This window comes from Nuphar pumila, chromosome 7, assembly GCF_984573655.1.
Source record: "Nuphar pumila chromosome 7, dmNupPumi1.hap1.1, whole genome shotgun sequence".
Taxonomy (NCBI): domain Eukaryota; kingdom Viridiplantae; phylum Streptophyta; class Magnoliopsida; order Nymphaeales; family Nymphaeaceae; genus Nuphar; species Nuphar pumila.
This window is the reverse complement of record NC_143255.1, coordinates 26127947-26148652: the sequence shown is the minus strand read 5'-3', so window position 1 is coordinate 26148652 and position 20706 is coordinate 26127947. Positions and strand designations below refer to the sequence as shown.

The following is a 20706-nucleotide window of genomic DNA, read 5'->3' as shown; positions in this document are numbered from 1 at the left end:
CTAATATAGATCCAGTACTGATTTGAACCAGATATAGTTCTGTTTTGGATCTAAAACTATTAGACCGGATCCAGACCCATATCTTTCTGGATCCAATTTCATTTGGATCGATCTAGATTAACTGGATCCAAAATCGGCCTGATTAAGATCAAACCGGATCCGAATAGAGAACTAAGACCTGTGAACCAAACCGGTTCAATCTGACCCAGTTTGGACCAGACCAATTCGATTCTGAACCAGTTTGTTTCGAGCAGACTTGATATAAACCGGTTTAACCTGAACCGATTTGACCCGATTTTTTTTTGCTCTTTTGATACGGTCTGGGTCGCACCCAGGCCGACCTGGTCTATTTTTTTTTAAACTCATCTGGTTCAGTCTAGGTGCAACCCGAACCGACCCGGTCCGGTCTGTGTCTTACCCAGGCCTACCCGGTCTCCTTAAAAAAATAAAAGCGAAAGGGGCTTTGCCCTTTTTGTCTTCCCTATTGCAGAGGGAGCCGGCCTCTGAGCCAACCCTCTCTCCTTCTCTCTGCAAGGAGCTGGCTGACCCTCTCTCTCTTCCATTTTTTCCAGTTTGGCCTAAACCGATTCAACCTGATTTTTTTTGTTCACCTGATTTGGTCTGGGTGAGACCCAGACGGACGCACCCAGGCCGACTCGGTCTGTTTTTTTTTAACCCATCTGGTTCGGTTTAGGTGCGACCGAGACCGACCCGATCCGGTCTGGTCCAACCCAGGCCGACCCGGTCTCCTTAAAAAAATAAAAGCGGGTCTCTGCCCCTTCCGTCTTCCCTGTTGCAGAGGGGGCCTGCCTCTGAGCCGCCTCTCTCTCCTTCTCTCTGCGGTAGAGGGGCCGGCAGCCGGTGCCGACCCTCTCTCTCTCTCCCATTTTTTTTTGTTTCTCTGCAGCTCGCTGGCAGCCATGGCTGCCCGCCCTCAAATCAACCGGAGAGAAGAAGAAGACGAGATTCTTACCTCGTCGCCGGCCGGATTCCAGGTATGCCCCTCTGAATATTTTTTTCTGCAACTCGTTTTTTTCCCTTCCTGCATCCCTCGCTTGGTCGACGGTGGAGGGGATGCATCGTGGGCTATTTATAGCCCTCACGGGGTGGGTTGAGGATAACCTCACCCACCCACACACCACACACCACCCCCCACCCCCCATTAAAAGAGTGGGTTTTCCATATTTTGTAAGCGAGTTTTCTAATGCGTCCCTCTGTTTCAGAAAAGCGAGGAGCTTTCTGCTTTTGAGGAAGCAAGCTTTGCCATATAGTAAGAAGCTTCCAATAACTATGATACATCCAGCTTTGACCTTGCAGTAAGGAACACCCTAGCTCATGATGTCCTGTCGACTAGGTGGCATGCGCAGATCACCCCTACCAGATGAGCGGAGCCCTTGTGGGTAGGTCAGATCAATATGAATTGTCAAAGCATTGCTCTGATCAAGTGAGCTTTGCCCAATAATCAGAAGAATGAGGATTTTGGTAAATCTTCATTCCCATTGAGCATTTCAACCTGGCTTGCATTGATGGAAACATCATAACCTTTATAACAGGTATATTAAATGAAAAGTACACTACCGAAACTATGTCAAATACTTATTTTTCTTTGAGAAATTAAGATCACGGAATAAATAAATTTCTTGGCAACACATTTGTTTCCGAAGGAAACTAATTTCTGTTTGGAGCAACATTAAAATGCTTTTATAAATCATGCCCACAGAACAGAATTTTAGTTAAATTAATATGGAATTATCATATAAGGATCACTTAATTTAGTGTAGTTTTCAGAAGAAAATTTCTGGACCTTGGTAGTACCATGACATCTGTGGCATAGTCCAGTTTCCCACATGATGAGATATTTTTATAATCATCTGAATTTCTAACTTCCACACTCTGCTCTGCTGGAATTCTACACCTGTCTTCATCATATATTTTCTTGGTTCTGTCACTGTGCTTCACCCAATTCTTGATCTTATGGAGCAACTTTGGCTTTGATGTTTTAATCCTTCTATTTGAACCCACATCTCCAGAGGATTCAACCATCTCTGCCACAGTCGTCGACGAACAGGAGTCGTAGCCTGAGCATTTCTTCTCTTCCACTCCAAGCTCAGGAACCATTTTATCTCCCTGCTCAAGTTTGGTGCTTGAATTCTTGTCTCTGGATCTATGTTTCTTCTTTAGTTCATGTTTTAAGCATGCGTTGATCCAGCGCAAATATATCAGCTCCTCTATATCATTGTGCTGATCGTTTCGATACATTTCTATCTGCTTGCACAGTTCTGCATTAGCAATCCTCAACCTGTTTGCTTCCTGAATTGCTTTCACTGTTGCTTCCTTCTACACAATGTAAACAAGATGGGTTAATTGTTTAAAAAAAATTTTAACAGTAATTGGATAGAGTCTAATTCAACAAACCTCAGTAGCCATGCTTTCAATCATATAATCCAGTTTGCTCTTTAATTCAATCTTATCACTCGTCAATTCTGAGTTGGTTTTCTTTAGCTCGGAAATTTCACCATGTAAACCTTCTATGATCTTCTTCATCTCAGACTCTCTGCTAAAAATCTCAGTTTCTCTTGCTTTCTGAGCAGCAATCTGCTGGCGAAGCTTGATCAGTGCTTCCTTTTTCTTCCTCCAACTCTTCTGAATCTTGGTCTGTGTTTCCTTTATCTTTGTTTTCGCCAACTCCATCTCTGCCTTGAGGGTTGCATGTTCGGCTGCCAACGATTCAAAACGGCAATTCTCGCCTTCAAGAGATTCAATCTTTCTTACCAAGATTTCAGTCTGTGTGGCCTTTGCCTCTACCAAGCTTTGAAGCTCCTTCACCATCGATTCCTGCTCTTTTAGGCCATTATAAAGAAGCAATTGCATCTCCAACTCATGCTTGCTCTCTTGCAGAGCAGAGATCTGGTTCTTTAGAGACTCAATTTCTTGCTCTACCGGATTTGATTCTTCGAGAACTTGCCCAAGGATCATGGTCCCATGGCTCTGGCCCTCAATTGAGTAGATAGGTTCCTTAATCTCTTCCTGTAAATCGGTTGTCTCATTCATGAGCAACATCAACTTCTATACAATACCAAATTCAGAAAGAGCAAGGGCCCATTTGTTTCACGTAGTTTTCACAGGAAATTGTTGAGCTGGCATCCTCTTTCCCGGAGCAGATCCAGTGATTGGGCTCGAGAGAGTACTTTATAAAGTTCTCGGGCTATACAAAACACAGAAAATCGCTGCGTTTTGCAATTTTCTGTGTTTTTTTGTTTTACACAGTCGCTGCCTAAATAGCAATTTTCAGTGTTTGTGTTTTACAGAGAGAATCGCTACACGCTTTAGCAATTTTCTGTATTTTGTGTGACCCGAGTATACTTTATAAAGTACTCAGCCCGATCACCTAACCACATATCCCTTTTCCTCCCTTTCCCGCCATGGATGAAACAAACATTCAAGCATCATGGTGGGAAAGCTCCATGTGCCTCCCCCCATATAAAAGAAACTTCATGGAAAGGCTGAGTTGGTTGTTCTCTTTCCCACCTTCCGTGGGAACGAAGCAAATGGGCCCCAAGAATCGTTTTGAGAAGCAGAAATCTACAACTTACTTCACTCTTTCCCAATGAATCGGTGATGTGGGAGAGATCAAGAAGCTTGTGGATGCTGTAAACACTATCATTCCCATCACTGCTGATGCAGGCTATGCCTATAGGATAGAACATGATTAGTCATATAGGTTGCAGAAAAGGTGGCATAGTTTCAGTTGGCATGAGAAATATATATAGGAAAAGTACCTGATTTTGCATGAGCAGATGGGTCCGACCATCTGCTTCTGGCCTTGGATTTGTATTTAAACATCAAGCCAGCAATGGTGGTGGCCAAGCCAATGGTTGTTTTGATATCAGAAAGTTGTCTATACTCTGGCTTCTTGGTCAACCTAGCATGCAACAGGGATTTCATCTTTCTTCTTCACCTTGCTGGTTCACGTGCAGAGAATACTCTCTCCTCCTGCATGGAGAGATTATGATAACCATGGTCGCAAAATCTCCTTATCGTGATAACGGTCAGCTAAAATCTCGCAATATTTTGAAAAGTCTCTTGGGAAGATATTCAGTATATATAAAATTATGAATTTCATAAAAGGTAGGGTATCCGGGTTTTTTTTTTTACATGCAGGAACGGAAAAACTGCCCCGGTGGTGTAAACCCGTGGCGCACACCTTGCCCAACAGAGTGGCCTTTTTTTTTTGTAACCTGAAGAAACCACACCGGACACTAAGACCTGATCGCACTGGCTCAGTCTGCCATACCTACTGTGGTCATGCTGAAAGCATAAAACTCTAAGGCTATGACTCCTTACCTTGACTACCCATCTAGCAGCCAAGACCCCACCCCACTACGGCAACCCCCAAGGTGTTTCCTTAGCGCCCATGAGAGTCGAACCCTGGCTGGGCCTCTGACAGCCGAGGTCTTCTCCAACTATGCCAACTCTTTTGGGAAAAGGGTGCCTGTGTGAACCAAGGGCGCGCAGATCAGGTCATGCTGAATATGAGCGTTTTTGCTCATGCGGACATCGTGGCCGTCTGTTTGCATTTTGGATGAATGCCACGTGGTTTTGTTGACTTTTGAATTTTTTAAAATGCAAATCGGACGGCCATGATGTCAGCATGAGCAAAAACGCTCATGTTCAGCATGACCTGATCCGCTTCCGTGAACCAAGCGTTGTATGAGCTAGTATTAATTTATTTTTTATGAAAAAATGTAATTTTTTAAACCTTAATTAAAATTTATAAAAAACTGCTGGTTAATGATTTGTGTATCTTTAAAAAAATCTGCTTACATGTCGTGAGCGATCCAAGAGCTGGTTTTATAAAATCAAACATGCATATGACATCTGTATAGTCAGATTTCAAAAAGAAAATGGAAAAACCTATTGAAAATGCCCATCTCGTATGCACTTTGTACGAGACTTGGTTTGCACGGAGCCTACCCATACAATAAAATATATACAAATATAAATAAAAAATTGAATCACATAAAAACATGTAAAAACTATTTTTTCAACATTAATACGACGATAAAACTGTTATATGGTTCATTTGTTAAGAACCGACACTTGAATCTCGATTTTCAATAGAAAATACAATTTTTTGAACCTTGAAATTTTTAAAAATTATAGATCATTGATTTTAGAAGCCTTAAAAAAACCTACTCACCTGTAGTAATCGGTTGGACGATCCAAGAATCGCTTTTATAATCATCCATCCAATTACGACAAGACGATCCAAGAACCGCTTTATAAAATTAAACATGTATATCCTTCTTCAAAAAAATTTAAAATTCTAAAAAAAAAAATAAACATGTATTTGTATAGTCAGATTTCAAAAAAGAAAATTGAAAAAACTTGGTTCTCATGGATACCCTACCCATACATACAATATACAAAGTTATAAATGAAAATCTGAATCACATAAAAAACATAAAAAATGTTTTTTTTTTGCATTAATATCATGATAAAACAGTGATATTTCAAACATATCACGTTTTTTCAACATAATTTCAGCCTTTAAAATATCGCAACAAGATCATGATAGTTTCAAAATATTGGCGATATTTGTAGCTAATATCAACCATGGAGATACACACAACGGCATGAAAGTAGCACTTGGAATGAGAAAGAAAACCAATCTCATACCTGCAAACCCTAGTAGTGCAGTGACTTCTTGGGGATACACCAAGAGGAAAAGGGAGGAGGAGGAGGAGGTAGGTAGGATGCCTTCTCCAATCTCCTTTTGGTTTCTCCTTGTCCATCTCATGCAAGCATAAAGGGTGGGGGGAGGGGAGATGAAATGTGGGAAAATGATTCCCTGGAGTTTGATTTGGATCAGTGGGCGTCCATTGTATTGAGAGAGGGTGGATGGTTAATCTTTTCTGTTGCTTATATAGGAAGGTCAATATGTGTTTTTGGTTTCCCTTATTTAATGGCAAATATTTTAGGGTATAGACTATTGGATAACCTTCAAGGAAAATTCGATAGATATCTTTGAATTGCTTGAACGTACGCCTCCCACTATGTAGAAACGTTCATGTATATGTCACCAATTACCTTTTAGAGCACCTAAGGGTCATTGTATATAACCGACCATCGGTTGCAACTCAATCCCCACCGCACATCTCAGTCGGGAGCCGTGGGGTAGAAGAGAGTGGGGCCCGGTGGAATATAATAACACCAATCACCATATAAAATATGAAGGCAACCGCTCTCGTTGCCTTCTCTAATTAAAAAAGGTGATTTACAAAAGGCCATCTCAATTATCATCTATTTACAAAAAGCCGATTAATATGTTTGCTAACTATACTTGGTTGCTTGATTTTCTAACTCATGTTTTAAAAACACGCTTGGACTCAAAATTTTTGGGTTGAATTTTGTTCAGTCAAACAGAGGGACTAAAGTTACCCTTGATTTATTGATTCTTTTAACAGGAGACCATATGATGACCTAAGATGGGCTGTTCTATAAGAAGCTAACAAATTTGTCATTTATACGTAAAGCAGCTATTTTGAATGCATTTAAATAAAGCGGGTGGTTCAATGTAAATTCTAAAAGTTGGGCATCTTCTTGTAAATAATAATAAGTTAAGCAGCTTCTTGTAAGTTTCTCTAAAAAAAAAAATCCACAGTTTCAAAGGTATGGCTACTTCATTGGGCATGCTATAAGAGTGCAAAAGATTTGGCCGGACCAATGTTGTCAGTATGGGAATCGGACCTGTATCGTTTGGCCAACTATTCAGGTGAATCTGCTGATACTGATTTTCAAGGGAATCGTTCTGAATCGGCCAAAAAATAATTAAAAAATATTACGTGTCAATCAGAACGTGACACATGTTAAAGCCATTAAAATAATTAATTTTAAGCTATTTTTTTACATTTATTAAAAATAGCCAATTCAGGTCAGTATAGTATCGATTTTCTGTACCGTATCAGCCAATTCAGGCCGATATGCACAGAAACTGACAACACTGGGCCGGACCCAAAACTGACCTTGAAGGACAATTGCCTGATAATCATGATAATTTATCATAAACATATAATGACTTCGCATTATATGCAGCGTAGGCAACCTGCCTGACAACCATCCATCTTGGCATTTCTCAAGATTGGGTCCATTGTCCATCTTGAGATATGTTGAGATGGATGGTCAGCAGTAGTGGAGCTGCATACAAAATGGCCTCATATATTATAATCTATTCACAAAAGAAGAAACCCTGATAATCATGATAATTTCAAAAAAATATTCCTTCCAAATATGCCCCAAATGTGCTGTATCGAATCTACCAAGGACAAATTACCCTTTTAAAGAGCATGTCTAAAGTTGACAAGCCCATGACGACCAAAGAGTGGCTTAAGTTTGTTAGGTTAAAGCATATATGCAAAGCAATTTATGCCTTTCACACCAATGATTTTTTATTGAGAACTTGTTTCTTTCATGTATATAAGAAATTGCTCAGCTGTTATCACTTACCCTTCTTTTCCTACAATGGGTGAGAGATTATGCATGATTGGTCACACTTAATTGTATCATACCCTAATTATTTTTTCATATTTTCTTAATTTTTTAGCAATTCAAGTCTTCAGTTATGATCTATATGGTTTGTTCAGTCAAAACCAAAACCATATTTTTAAGTTATCCGATCACATTGGCATAAGCAGGATTTTTAAGAGATACAAAAACAACATTCAATAAATCATCAAATTTTTTTTTTTTTGATAGGCAAGCTGGGGTTAGGCAGACCCCTACCAGGTATCTCTTAAGCCCTATGTGGCAGAGGGATTCGAACCTGGGCCTTCAGCTTAGCACAGGGCCCGGCTTACCACATGGGATACCGCCTCGGTAGTATAAATCACCAAATTTTCACAATTAAGAAAAATCACGTTTTCATGTCAAAACCACTCGATCGAAATTGTGATTTCTAATACGTGAACCATACTAAACGCACTTATGTGGACAAATTAAGCAAATAAAATGTGCACGTTATTTTTTTTTTCCTAGGTCATGGTACTATCAAGAATGTTAGCCAATACGCCTTTCAAAAAAAAAAGAATGATAACCAATAATTTTCCACATCAATTAATATATAAACACAAAACCACTATAACTTTTTTTTTGAAACAGAGAAAGCTGGGGCCATATACCGTTGGGATTAGAACTTGCAACGTCCCAATAGAAGGTGATGTGCACTAACTGCTCCTGCCAAACAAGCGGAGCTTCCCCTCCGCGTTGGACATAAGCACGATACTTTTGCTGCGATGTTTACCTTGAAAGGGAGGAGTCCGGATAGGATAGGGTGCAATCACATGGCACAAATTTTGTACATTAAGCACCTGATCGCCCTCCATCAGGTCTTGGACCCCACAACTGACAAGCATGTCCTCAAGATGGATGGTAATCAGGTGCTTAATGCACAAATATTTGTGCAATAGTATTGCACCTGATCTTTTTCAGGTAAGGGAGTGGGCCCATTAAGCGACCTGGTTTTCATTGAGGGTTCCTTCTCATAAAAAAAAAATACAGTAAATTAATCAACGTGATAGCCATGGATGAACATCTGGCTCCTACTAAATATTATTCTAACAAGTATTTGTTTCTGTTTCAACTCAAGAAATTGTATTTAAGCATACGTGAAATCAGCCCATTGTGACGTTTAGCCTTACATTTGAACTCATGCGCAAGTGGTTTTGTGCTCCTTAGGTCTTGCTTAATTAACCATCCAAAAGAATAAAAAATAATAGCAAAGATTACGACATGGTTTTATATTAAATTTTTTTGGGGGAAATTTTCAAATAGCCACCAAACCTTTGGCTAGCACCAAAAGTTTGGACCTTTTCAACTTTTCACCAAAGTTTTTGCTTGGGTTATAGCTAACACTGAGGTTAGTTACTTTAAGGGTCTGTTTGGAATTGGTAGCTGAGATTAGGGGTGGCAAAATCTGACCCGACCTCCCAACCAACTTCTTAGCGGGGTTAGGATTTAGCTTAAACGGGTTTGTGTCGTAAACGGGTTGACCCGCCTAACCCATTTATTAAACGGGTCGTGTTCGTGTTAAGGGTATGTCAATCCGCCAACCCGTTTGACCCGTTTAATAAACGGGTTAGGCGGGTGGGTCAACCCGTTTATACGAACCCGTCAACCTGCAACCCATTTATATATATATATATATATATATATATAAACTTATATATATATATATAAACTTATCTAACCCTAACTCCTAACTTTACACTTTAGTCACCCACCTAACTTCTTCCTACCCAGCCGCAGTCAAGAGCCCGAGACCTCTCATCTCCAGTGGTGGTGTGCGCCTATGCTGTTATCGGGTTGACTCGTTTAATAAACGGGTCGCCGTGTCGTGTAATTGTGTCGTGTCGACCCGAGCCGTTTATTAAACGAGTTAACTGTGTCGTGTCGGGTTACCAATTTAATAAATGGGTCATATGTTCGTGTTTGCCACATCCGACCTGTTTAATAAACGGGTCGTGTTCGTGTTGAGGTATTCTGACCCGCCGACCCGACCAGATTGCCACCCCTAGCTGAGCTGGGCGTTTATGGAGTTTATGCATTTGAGGAAGCGGCAGCTGCCCATCTTTAGTGTAAATACAAAGGAGAAAGGGCCTCGCTTCCCATCCCAAATGCATGAATGCCCATCCTAGAGATTCTAAACAGGAGCACCATAAGTGTTTGACCAAGATTTTGCCTCACGAACACCCAATGCATAAACGCCCAACACAGCGCCCAGATTCCAAACAGCCCCTAAATAACTTCCGTTAAATGTCTCTCTCTCTCTCTCTCTCTCTCTCTCTCTCTCTCTCTCTCTCTCTCTCACACACACACACACACGCACACACACACAGCGTGGATGATGAAAGAAAGGTATCCTCCCCCACACACCCAAAAATACCACCACCAATCTCCATAACTGCCACCTCCTTTGGGAGTTGCCTTCTTCATTCTATCAGTAGTACAGCCTAAGCAATGAGAAGAAATGTTGTCAGTATCGGTATCGGGCCTGAATCGTTGGGCCACCAATTCAGTTGTATGCGGCCCGATACCGATACTCAACTGAATCGCACTGTATTGGCCCATAAATAATAATAACAATCGTAACATGACGTTGCTAAAAACCATTAAAATATTTTTAAAATAAATTTAAAATTTATTTTTTGTATTTTTTTACATTTATTAAAAATAGTCATTTTAGGCTTGCTGTGTATCGAAATTCTGCCAATACGATGTGTATCAGCCGATACAGGCCGATACACACCGATACTAATAACATTGATGAGAACACTACAGCCACAACCACCACTTAATTAAACAAAGCATATTCTCCAATCAAGTTAACCAACGAAGACGATTTGACAGTCAGAATCCTTGACCGTTCTTCCAAACAATAAGAAGAATTCCCTATTTCTCAGAAAAAAAACACATCCCCTAAATTCCAGTATTTGATTTTCCCCAGCTCCTTGCAAATCTGTCTAAATGGAGTGTCCTAAACACAGACTAATCAGAGTTGATTGGATTAGGACCTGAATAAGAGAAAACAAAAACAAAATCCGAGAATGAGAAAACCGAATCCAACTTGAAATTTGATTAAATGAATTTGGATTGGATCCGTAGGGTAGAGTTTTATGGAAAATATATTTCCACCAACAAAACACAGTGTGGTGGTGTTTTTGTGGTTAGCTGTCAAATGTTCAAGAACGTTCCATGTTAGTGAAATTTTATGTTCAAATCCCATGAGGTTATGTATTTTTTGAAAACATCTTCATTTTTGAAGTGGATTTGTGTTGGGTAGGATATCAGACTCAAACCCAAACCCATGGCATCCCCATAGACTAGCTGCACTTAGCCTTGGATTTTTAAAGTAACAGTAAATTAATAATTTTAACAATGAGAAAAAACTTCTACATTTTTCCATAAAAGGACCGAGAAGCCACCCTCAGTATCAAAGACCTAATCGTACTAGCTCAGTCTACCATACTTATTGTCATGGACGTACTTTTTTCAATAAGCCAGTGTGATGCGACAGTCCTTCTTTACTGCTGCAAGCATTTCTATCGCTCTGTCACGAGCATAAAATGTTTCGCAAACCTACGACACGCCAAGCTTCCCAAGCTGGCCAGCCTAACGGTCAAAGGCTACGTACCAACACCTTTCCATATGCTGAATCATTTTTATTGGCCCTGCGCACCACCATGTGTGCAGCTGCCTAGCGAAAGCTGATCAAGCGCATTTTCAATTGCGTCTTTTATGTAGTTCATGTCGCTTAGTGTATAGTCGTCCCATACCAGATATCACTTTCGAAATATGCATAAACTTTGCCTTAGCCTTGAGTGTCATGAAGTGTATTGAGACTCCATTGCACAACATATCAAAACCTCATCACTGAAGGAACAAGACCTTGTGGCCCCCAGTCCGAAGACCAGTTAATGATTGAACACCATAGTGAAGAGCACGACCAAGACTCATTCGTCGGTGCCTAGGCATTCACTCGCCTAGCGTCGAGTCACTATACTCGATTGAAACCACCTAAGGTAATTCTTGAGAGAATTAGCCCTAACCCACACGCACCCTCGTGCATTCAACAGCTACGCGGGGAACATCTTGCAAGCCGAGAGGTCCTCAACCAAATCTCTAAAGGCAACATCCCCTGATTCGCTGGCACCGCTTAACCAAACAATGCTCTACGTCTGTGCCACCACACAATGATGCACTAACAACGATACCGATGCCTATCGCATGCCATGCTACCACCGCACGTCACCGATCAAGCGAACGCATACCACATGTTCTTACACTCGATGTATTACCCACTCAGTAGAGTTCTGCACTGCACACGCTCCATCATGAAAGATCAACCCAGGACTTTCTCCCCCACCCAAAACCATTGTTGTCATCGACAATGCCGGTGCAGATAAGAAAACAGTCTTAACTGATATGTTAGTTTTCCTTTCTACTTATCTTTGATTTACTTTTTTTCTTCAGCCTACTCAACTTGTTTTGGTTTGCATCTATCATCGTTGCAACCTTTAACATGCCAAGTCTCATACCTTTAATGCATCTTTGATCACTTAGACAACGGTCTTCTGCTTTATCAACATCGAGCATTCTCTACTCATGAGACCCTAGTGCAATCTCAAACACTAATGGGTCATCCTCGTCTGCATGACAAGCTTATTATCTTGATGTTAATGGTTGGGATGCCTTCCAACTCCAGCAAGGACAGGTTCAAGCCCTTTATGGCCTTCGCAGAGAAAGACGACCACCAATACATGCTGCAGAGATATCAACTCCCTTAAGCACCAACTTTTAGTTTTCTAATGATCCAAGCTAGTCCTCAAGTGGGGGATGCCTACTTACGTATCATCTCAATGCGGTCCTTGAAAGTGTCTTCCTAGGCACTCGTCCTCACAAGAGTACTTTGCCCCAATGCTGAACTTCCCTCCCGAAGTCAGCATGTTGTATTCTCTCTTAGAGTAAGCAAATGTTTCTGCAGGAACCAACGAGCCACGAACAATAACTTTTTCTACACACGCAATCCATTGAAGATCTGTCAACTCAAGGGACCAAAACAACGAGCATTCTGCTCAATATGGGTGCTTCGCTAAGCCATAATCTTGGGAGAGAATTTAGAAGTTTAGTTGAGTCTCCCATACCCAAAGGTGTAAATCCATCCAGCTGAACCCAACATGCATTCTCTACATGCACAAGGAAAACGTCATGCTTTACCTGTGAGCCTAACACACAACTGGTAGGAATCTTTGGTTTATCTATGTTCTCTTAGCCAACTGAACATTAATCTTACACTTCTGCTTATCATTGACAAAATGTCTCATACCATCCTACCAATATCTTGCTTTTGTGCTTGGTCAACCACACTTTAGCTGCGCAAAATTACGTAACCAAGATAAACCATCATTGTCATCTTCAGTGTCACATACAATGAAGAATAAGGTCTTTGTGAATCTATCTGCTCTGATGCCAATTTGTCACGTGCTTACTTTTTTCAATAAGTTAGTATGGTGCGATGGTCCTTTTTTATCGCTACAAGCCTTTCTATCGCTCTGTCATAGGCATAAAATGCTTTGCAAACCTGTGATGCGCCAAGCTGGCCAGCCTAACTGCCAAAGGCTACGTACCAACACCTTTTCATGTGCTGAATCATTTTCATTGGCCCTGGACACCACTTCATGCGCAGCTGCCTAGAGGAAGCTGATCAAGCGCATTTCCAACTGTCTTCTATGTAGTCCATGTCGCTTAGTGTATAGTTGTCTCATACCAGCTATCACTTCCGAAAGATGCACAAACTTTGCCTTAGCCTTAAGTGTCATGGAGTGTATTGTGACTTCATGCACACGACATATTAAAACCTCATCACTGAAGGAACAAGACCTTGTGGCCCCCAGTCCGAAGATCAATTGATGATTGAACACCATAGCAAAGAGCACCACCCAAACTCATTCATCGATGCCTAGGCATTCACTCGCCTAGCCCCGAGTCACAATACTCGGTTGGAGCTACCTAAGGTGATTCATGGGAGAATTAACCCTAACCCACATGCACCCTCGTGTATCCAACTGCTATGCATGAGACATCTTGCAAGCTAAGAAGTCCAAAACCAGATCTTTAAAGGCAACATCCCCTGATCCGATGGCACTGCTTAACCAAACAATGCTCTACATCTATGCCACCATACAACGATACACTAATGACAATATTGATACCTATTGCATGTTGTGCTACCATCGCATGTCACCGATCAAGCAAACGCATACCACGCGTTCCTACACTCGATGCATTTTCCACTCAGTAGAGCTCTGCACTGCACATGCTCTATTCCGAAAGATCGGCCCAGGACACTTATAGTCACTTTCCTAATGGTATAAACCCGCACCCCTTGCCTGTAAGTAGTTGTCCCGACTAAGCAAGGTTTTATCCCTTGCCCTTATTACTACAAGGAGTTCATCACTCATGAGAATGTAACCCTCACAAGCAGTCTAGTAGCCAAGCCCCCTTCACTACACCAAACCCTTAGGGGTTGGAAAAAGCTTCTACGTAGCATAACTTTTGCAAAGGTAAAATGATAACTTGAAAACAAGAGTTAACGTTAACCCAATGATATTTTGATGTCATGTTATGATTTGCGGGAATCTAATTAACAACCACAAAACTTTGGAGGGAGGTTGAAAAGTTGCAAAGGTTGGTGCACATATGAATTAGAATAAAAAGTTTGTGACTATTTGAAAATTTTTCTAATTTTTGAGATGTCAAATATTTATGATTACCATCCTTAGTGGATAATATATTCGGAAAATGATCATATTGTACGACAAAAATGATGTGTTTCCAAAAATGTCTTGTAATTTATCAAATTCGCATAATGGACAATATCACTGGTTCTCAATTTTCTCTAAGTACTTTTATCCCTTACAAATGAGAATTACCAATTTTCGTGCATCATGATGCTAAAATGACACACTGAATTCGTCAACAAAATCAGATCATATATGATATTCCAAAAAAGATTGTAAAATTCCAAACAATTTGTGAAACTCGTGATGAGTTTTGCGTGATCACCTGTGAAAATCATAAAAGTTGTAGAAGTCCAATAATTATGAAATTGCATATGAGTATCACATCAAGAATTGCGAAATTTTAAAATACTTGTGAAAGTTTTATATTTTCGTAATTTTGTAAAAGAATGACACTTTATTTCTCAACCCATTTTTGCATCTAGATGCACTGTTTTTGCAACCTTTGGGCTCTTGTGGTCCCCAACTCTTTTTTTGATTTTTTGACAATATTCCAGCGACATTACGACAACATTCAAGTGAATAGTTTGGCAAATATTATGTATTGACTATAGATATGAAAAATTGCACATAAAATTTTAAATTTAAGTGGATGACTATGCATATTTGTTACTACGAATATGGATGACTATGTAAAATTTCTTTCTGATTTAAAATGAATGAATGAAATTTTGCATGGACCTTGCGAAGTTCCTTTCTGATTTAAAAAGAATAAATGAAAATTTGCATATACTTTGCAAAATTATTTCATGATGCAAAAAACCACTAGTTACAAACACATGTTTATTCCATGTTATATACACATTATACACAATTGATTCTCATAAACAAATCAATCTCATATTACATAAACAATACATATCAAATAAAAAACAAGATCTAACAACTTCATTCCTTGGTATATACACAATTCATTCTCATAAATAAATCAAGTACCTGTTACATATACAATACATAAACAAATCAATCACCTATTATATAAACAATTCATTCTACTTAAAAAACAAAAAAAAAATATTTCTTGTTATATACATAATTCATTTTCCTCAAAAAATAATAATCAAACAACTTCATTTCATATTAAATACATAATTCATTCTCCTCAAAAAATAAGAATCAAACAATTTTATTCTTTGTTATATACATAATTCATTCATAAACAATTTCATCACCTGACACACACACATTCATTAATTTATATATAACATAACAAAGTTCAAGCTATAAATAATTGTTTTTTTTTGCTTTAGTTGGTCTTATAGCTTCTTGTTGTAATTTTTGCAATTTTGCAAATGAGCATTAAGACCACCTTGATACTTGTAATGACCCCAACTTATCCTCATGAAAAGTAAATAAAATAAAATAAAATAATTACAAAAACCAAAACCCAAGGATCTGGGGCTTCACAAACTTAACAATTACCAAACCATGAGTGACCTTACATTGAATCAACCAACGAATAATCAACTTTATTAATTAATAAATGGATGTCATAAAATAAGAATAAAATAAAGAATGTATCACAAAGCCACACTGTCAAGAAATATCAAAAAACAAGTCATGAGATCTCACAAGCTCCATGTGACAGTCATCTCTATCACTGAGCTCCAGGTCTTAAGAAAGACATTTAAAACACCAGGTAAAAACCAAAGATTCTTTATACGAATTTATCTAAAAACAAAACAAAAAAAAGAACATAAATCAAATTCATGCAAATATTTAGAGGAATATAACATCAACCATCTCATAATCCATTTATCATTCAAACATTTAAAAGCAAGTATCATGTAATATCAATTTCTCACATGAGACAGAATAAGTAAGAATGCATAAACTAATGCAAAACAGTAAAGATGCATGATTGAATGCACATGCATAAATACATTATTAAGTTATTATCGAAGTTCTCTTTTGCATGCATGTCCCTATTAAATGCACACAAGTTTAGTTTCACATTTCATTAAATTCGCGAATACTCAAAATGGGCACAACAATTCTCAAAGTCCAAGATATGTTCTTAGTTATAGCTTAACATATAATTTATATTTTATTATTGGGTTTCACACTTAATCCTCAATTGATATTAGGAATCAACATCGTCCATCAAAACATTAGAAATTAAATATAATGTCGAGACATCAGAAAAATCAGCATCTACTCATGCCACTTTCTTGGTATACCAATAACAACAGTTGTGTCATAACACCACACACAAGCAAAGTGACTAAAAACTCCCTAAAATCGTGGCCAGGAGGCAAACCACCATATCGGGTTCAGGGGCACAAATGCATACAAAGTTTTAATATCCTCATAATTTTCTCAAAATCGTCATCTAGGATTCACATACTGTGGAAGGAACATCCAGGAAGAAAAATTAATTATATTGTTTATCTCTTTAATCTTTTTATCAAAAGTCAAGTTCTTTACATAAAAACCGTTTTGTAAATAAATATGCAAAACCTAACACTGGGCCTGGCCCGCTATCATTTAATAGTGTAATTAAATTAAAAAACCAATAATTTCAGAATGAATTTTGCAATGTATAACCACAAATCTTAAAGTAACACATGCTCCTAACCCACATGGCATACACTGGTTCACATCTAACCACCAACATATCTTATGCAAAATCCTTAGTGGACATGCACACACGGCTATTTAAAACATGTCCACCATGCACATTTAATCACACACAACAAGAATGTACATATAAAAATTTTTGCATATGCATATGAACAAATACTTGCAACATGCATTTTTCATGATCCATTTTATGCATAAACTCTCAAATATACATATGATCATACTCATGCATACAATAATCTTCATAACTTTTCATGTGTATGACATAAGCAATTGCAAACATGATAATCGAATGCATAATATATCCAATAAATACTTTGTCATTCATACAAAGCAAATATGTACATAACTACATTGTTTAGAAAGCATAACATAACCACTGAGTCATAACTATGCTGCAACACATGCACAAGACACCATGTTGTCCTTGGGCATTAGTATGTTGTTGGCAGTGACATGTGTTGTGGACAGCGGACAGGGTTGCACAAAATATGCAACACTATCCTTCCCTGCAACAGCCCACATAGGCCCAAAAACAACACACTTACCAGCATTATAACAATTCAGTTGACAACATTAAGGACATTAAAAATTCAGCCTAATCATGGCAGCATAACCAAAAATATTTTAACATAATGCTAACATAGATCAAAATTCATGATCTCAAGGCTGGTTTGATGCCAACCCATATGTGGCAGCATCAAACAACATAATAACCAAATTTCTTTTCCTGCATAACAGCCAATAGATCACTTGCATAATAATTTTGTACAGGCCTTACACAGGTCAGTGTAATGGCCAAAAAACAAATTTTGATTTTGCGAATTCGGCTAGCACATTCAAAATGGCTTTCTAGGAATGTTGGACGAAGCCTTGGTTTTGAGCTTTAGCAAAAACTCAGAAGAGAAGTGTGCTCTGTTGACCCTGATCGTCTCTCTGAAGGCATTGGTTGTTTTAGTTTTTTATACAAGGTAGAGGTTGGGATGTAAATGCTTTGGATTCGGATCCGATGTAGCCAATATCATATCCAACTAATCGGATGTTGGCCAAATGGATTCAAATTTGAATTGGGATTTGGATTATGAAAAGTTCATACCAGAACCATTTTTCTTACAGATTTCAGATATCCATCAAATCGGATATTTGTTGGATTCACTATTGAAAAGTCAAAACCATATCCACCACCAATTACAATTGGATGTGGTTTTGAGTTCTCAAATTCAACTAAACAGAATCGAACTCAGTCGAGTATCAAATAAAAACTGATTTGCTCACACCCATGGGTAGAGAAGTATCTAAAAATACCGTCGGAAAATTAAGGCAGGGCTTGCCCTATTTTTTCATTCACGGGTATCTACTTACGCACCCTTGACTCCTTGAGTAAGTAGGACCCCGGTAAGAGGGGAATCATCTCTATAGTCGTGTCCTACATTCGGTATTTTCCGAACTCATTGCACAGATAATTTCTCCGATCTCGGCACGCCCACCGCGGTGGAGGACCGATAGCAGGAGGGGAGCGCAACGGCGACAACATGTAAGGCGCAACAGGGGGCGCGGGTGGCACAGTAGCAGCAGCAGAGCTCAGTAGCGACGACATGAGCTGCATTTTCGGCGTCAATGGGGCCACAACAGCATGGCGTGGCGGCTGCGGCTCCGATAGGGCGCGACAATGTGCGAGCTGTGCGCAGGTGAGGTGCTCGGCGGTGGCAGCGTGCACAGTGAAGGCGCACAAAAGAGAGGGAGAGTTGCAGTTGATGCTGTCCGGTATCAACGGGGGCCACAACAACAACAACGCAGAGAGAGAACAGTGGAACAAGAGAGAAATCAGAGAAGAGAGAGGGAGAAAGAAATCGGGAGAGAGAGAGAGAACGATGAAGCTGGGGTCAAGCTCTTCCTCTTCTCCTTCAGCATCTTTTTCTTCTTCTATGTCCTCTCCTTCACAGCGAGAGACAAAGAAAGAGGGGGTTGAAACTGAGAGGGTTGGAGAGAGTGAGACTAGAGGGAGAGGGAGATTCAGGTTCCCTCTTCTTTTCCTTCGCGTTCTTCTAAGAGCAAACCACGAGAAGAAGAGAGTGAAATGAGAGAGAGAGAGAGCTAAGAGAGTCAGAGAGGGGGTTGGGTATGTGTAAATGAAAGAGAAGAGAGAGAGAGAGAGAGGGTTCGTCTTTATGGAAAAAGACTTCTATGCCCCTTCTTTTTTTTTCTTTTCTTTTTTTACTCTTTTTTAGTTTCTTTCTTTAGTAATGCCTTTTTGGGCTTGGGTTGTTTGGATCGAGGTCCAAACCTTGCTTACACGTTTGACCCACTTACGGTATTTTTTGGAGTTTCGGTCGGACCGAATCCAGTTCGGATTGATTCTATGTAGTTTGTACCTCTCCATATTCGGTTTAGACAGGATTTCTCAAGTCCGGGTTGTTCCAAATCTCATTTAAACCAGAATTCATGGGTTTGGATCGCTCTTAAATCCAAACTTATATAATCTTACGCAAATAATTTTAATTATTCATATTAAAAATTTATGATTATTATAGTATTCCTCAACAAAAAAAAGTAATTACTTTATATATATTTGTTAATTCAATTCATACATATACATATTATTGACTTAGTATATGAATAATACATGCAATATTTGGGCAGTAACAAGGAATTGAACTTCATGCAAGTAAATGTTTGTATGTGTTGTTTTGTTATATTTTTTAGATTTAATCTATAGTTAGTTGTTTTGCTAATAACTCTTTTTTCATAATAATATAAAAGAGTATAAGAAGCATATGATTCAATTCTATAAACTCATGAAAAAGAAGGCAGCTTCGAAAGATGCCAAAAAAAAGGTTGATGGAGAGACAACAAATAAAAAACCCGCAACAAAATACAAAATGTTCAAAGGTTAAACAAAAGGCAAAGGATGAGACATCACACAATGAGGTGTCAGAGGATACGACATCGAACAATGAGGTACCGGATGGCAAGATCTAGAAAGCTGAGTTACAGATAATTTTGAGGACTATGAGTTGATTACTATTGTAAAATATTGGATGTAATTTTGACAGATTATTGAGTGTAAATTTGATAGATTTTTTAATATTTTTAAATTGTTGATGTTCTTTTAATATTCATTGTTATATACATTATATTTTGTAAGTTTTAGATATTTTTTAAATATTTTTGTATGTTTAACTTTATTTCAGGCTTAATGTTCTGTAACAAGGATATGCACAAAATGTATTGGTAATTATTCGCAAATCTTTTTTGCAGACTTCTTCATCCTCATAAATATTGATCAATGTTTGCAAAACCTTTTTATGGACTTTCTCATTATCATAAATATTAGTCATTATATGCAAAATTTATTTGCGAACTTCCTCATCCATGAAAATATTGGTTATTTTTTATAAATCTTTTTTGCGCAATTTCTTATTCTTGCAACTCTTTGTTAATGTTCACAAATTATTTTTGCAGATTACCTCATCCTTCAAATATTGATCATTGTTTGCAAACTTATTTTGTGAACTTTCTCATCCTCATAAATATTGGTATCGTGCACATAATTATTTTTTGTAGACTTAAGTGATAGGTTTGCACATTCATTATTCGTGAACTTCCTCATTCTAGTAAATATTGATCATTTTTCATAAATATTTTTTTGTGAACTTCCTCATTCTTGCAAATCTTGGTCAATGTTCGTAAATTATTTTTTGTGGACTATCTCATCCTCGCAAATCTTGGTAATTCTTTTGTGGGATTTCTCATCCTCGTAAATATTAGT

At 38.6% G+C, this 20706-nt stretch overlaps 1 protein-coding gene across 1 annotated transcript; it reads right to left on the bottom strand.

Moving 5' to 3' along the window:
* Nucleotides 1-1727: 1727 nt before the first annotated feature.
* LOC149831604 (protein CHUP1, chloroplastic-like) lies at nucleotides 1728-5901 on the bottom strand. Its single transcript, XM_090012138.1, has 5 exons — nucleotides 5680-5901; nucleotides 3780-3993; nucleotides 3594-3691; nucleotides 2416-3027; nucleotides 1728-2337 (listed from the first exon to the last, which is right to left on the bottom strand). Exons 2-5 carry the CDS (start codon nucleotides 3943-3945, stop codon nucleotides 1768-1770), a joined length of 1446 nt encoding a protein of 481 aa, XP_089868264.1. The 5' UTR covers nucleotides 3946-3993; nucleotides 5680-5901; the 3' UTR covers nucleotides 1728-1767.
* Nucleotides 5902-20706: the final 14805 nt, after the last annotated feature.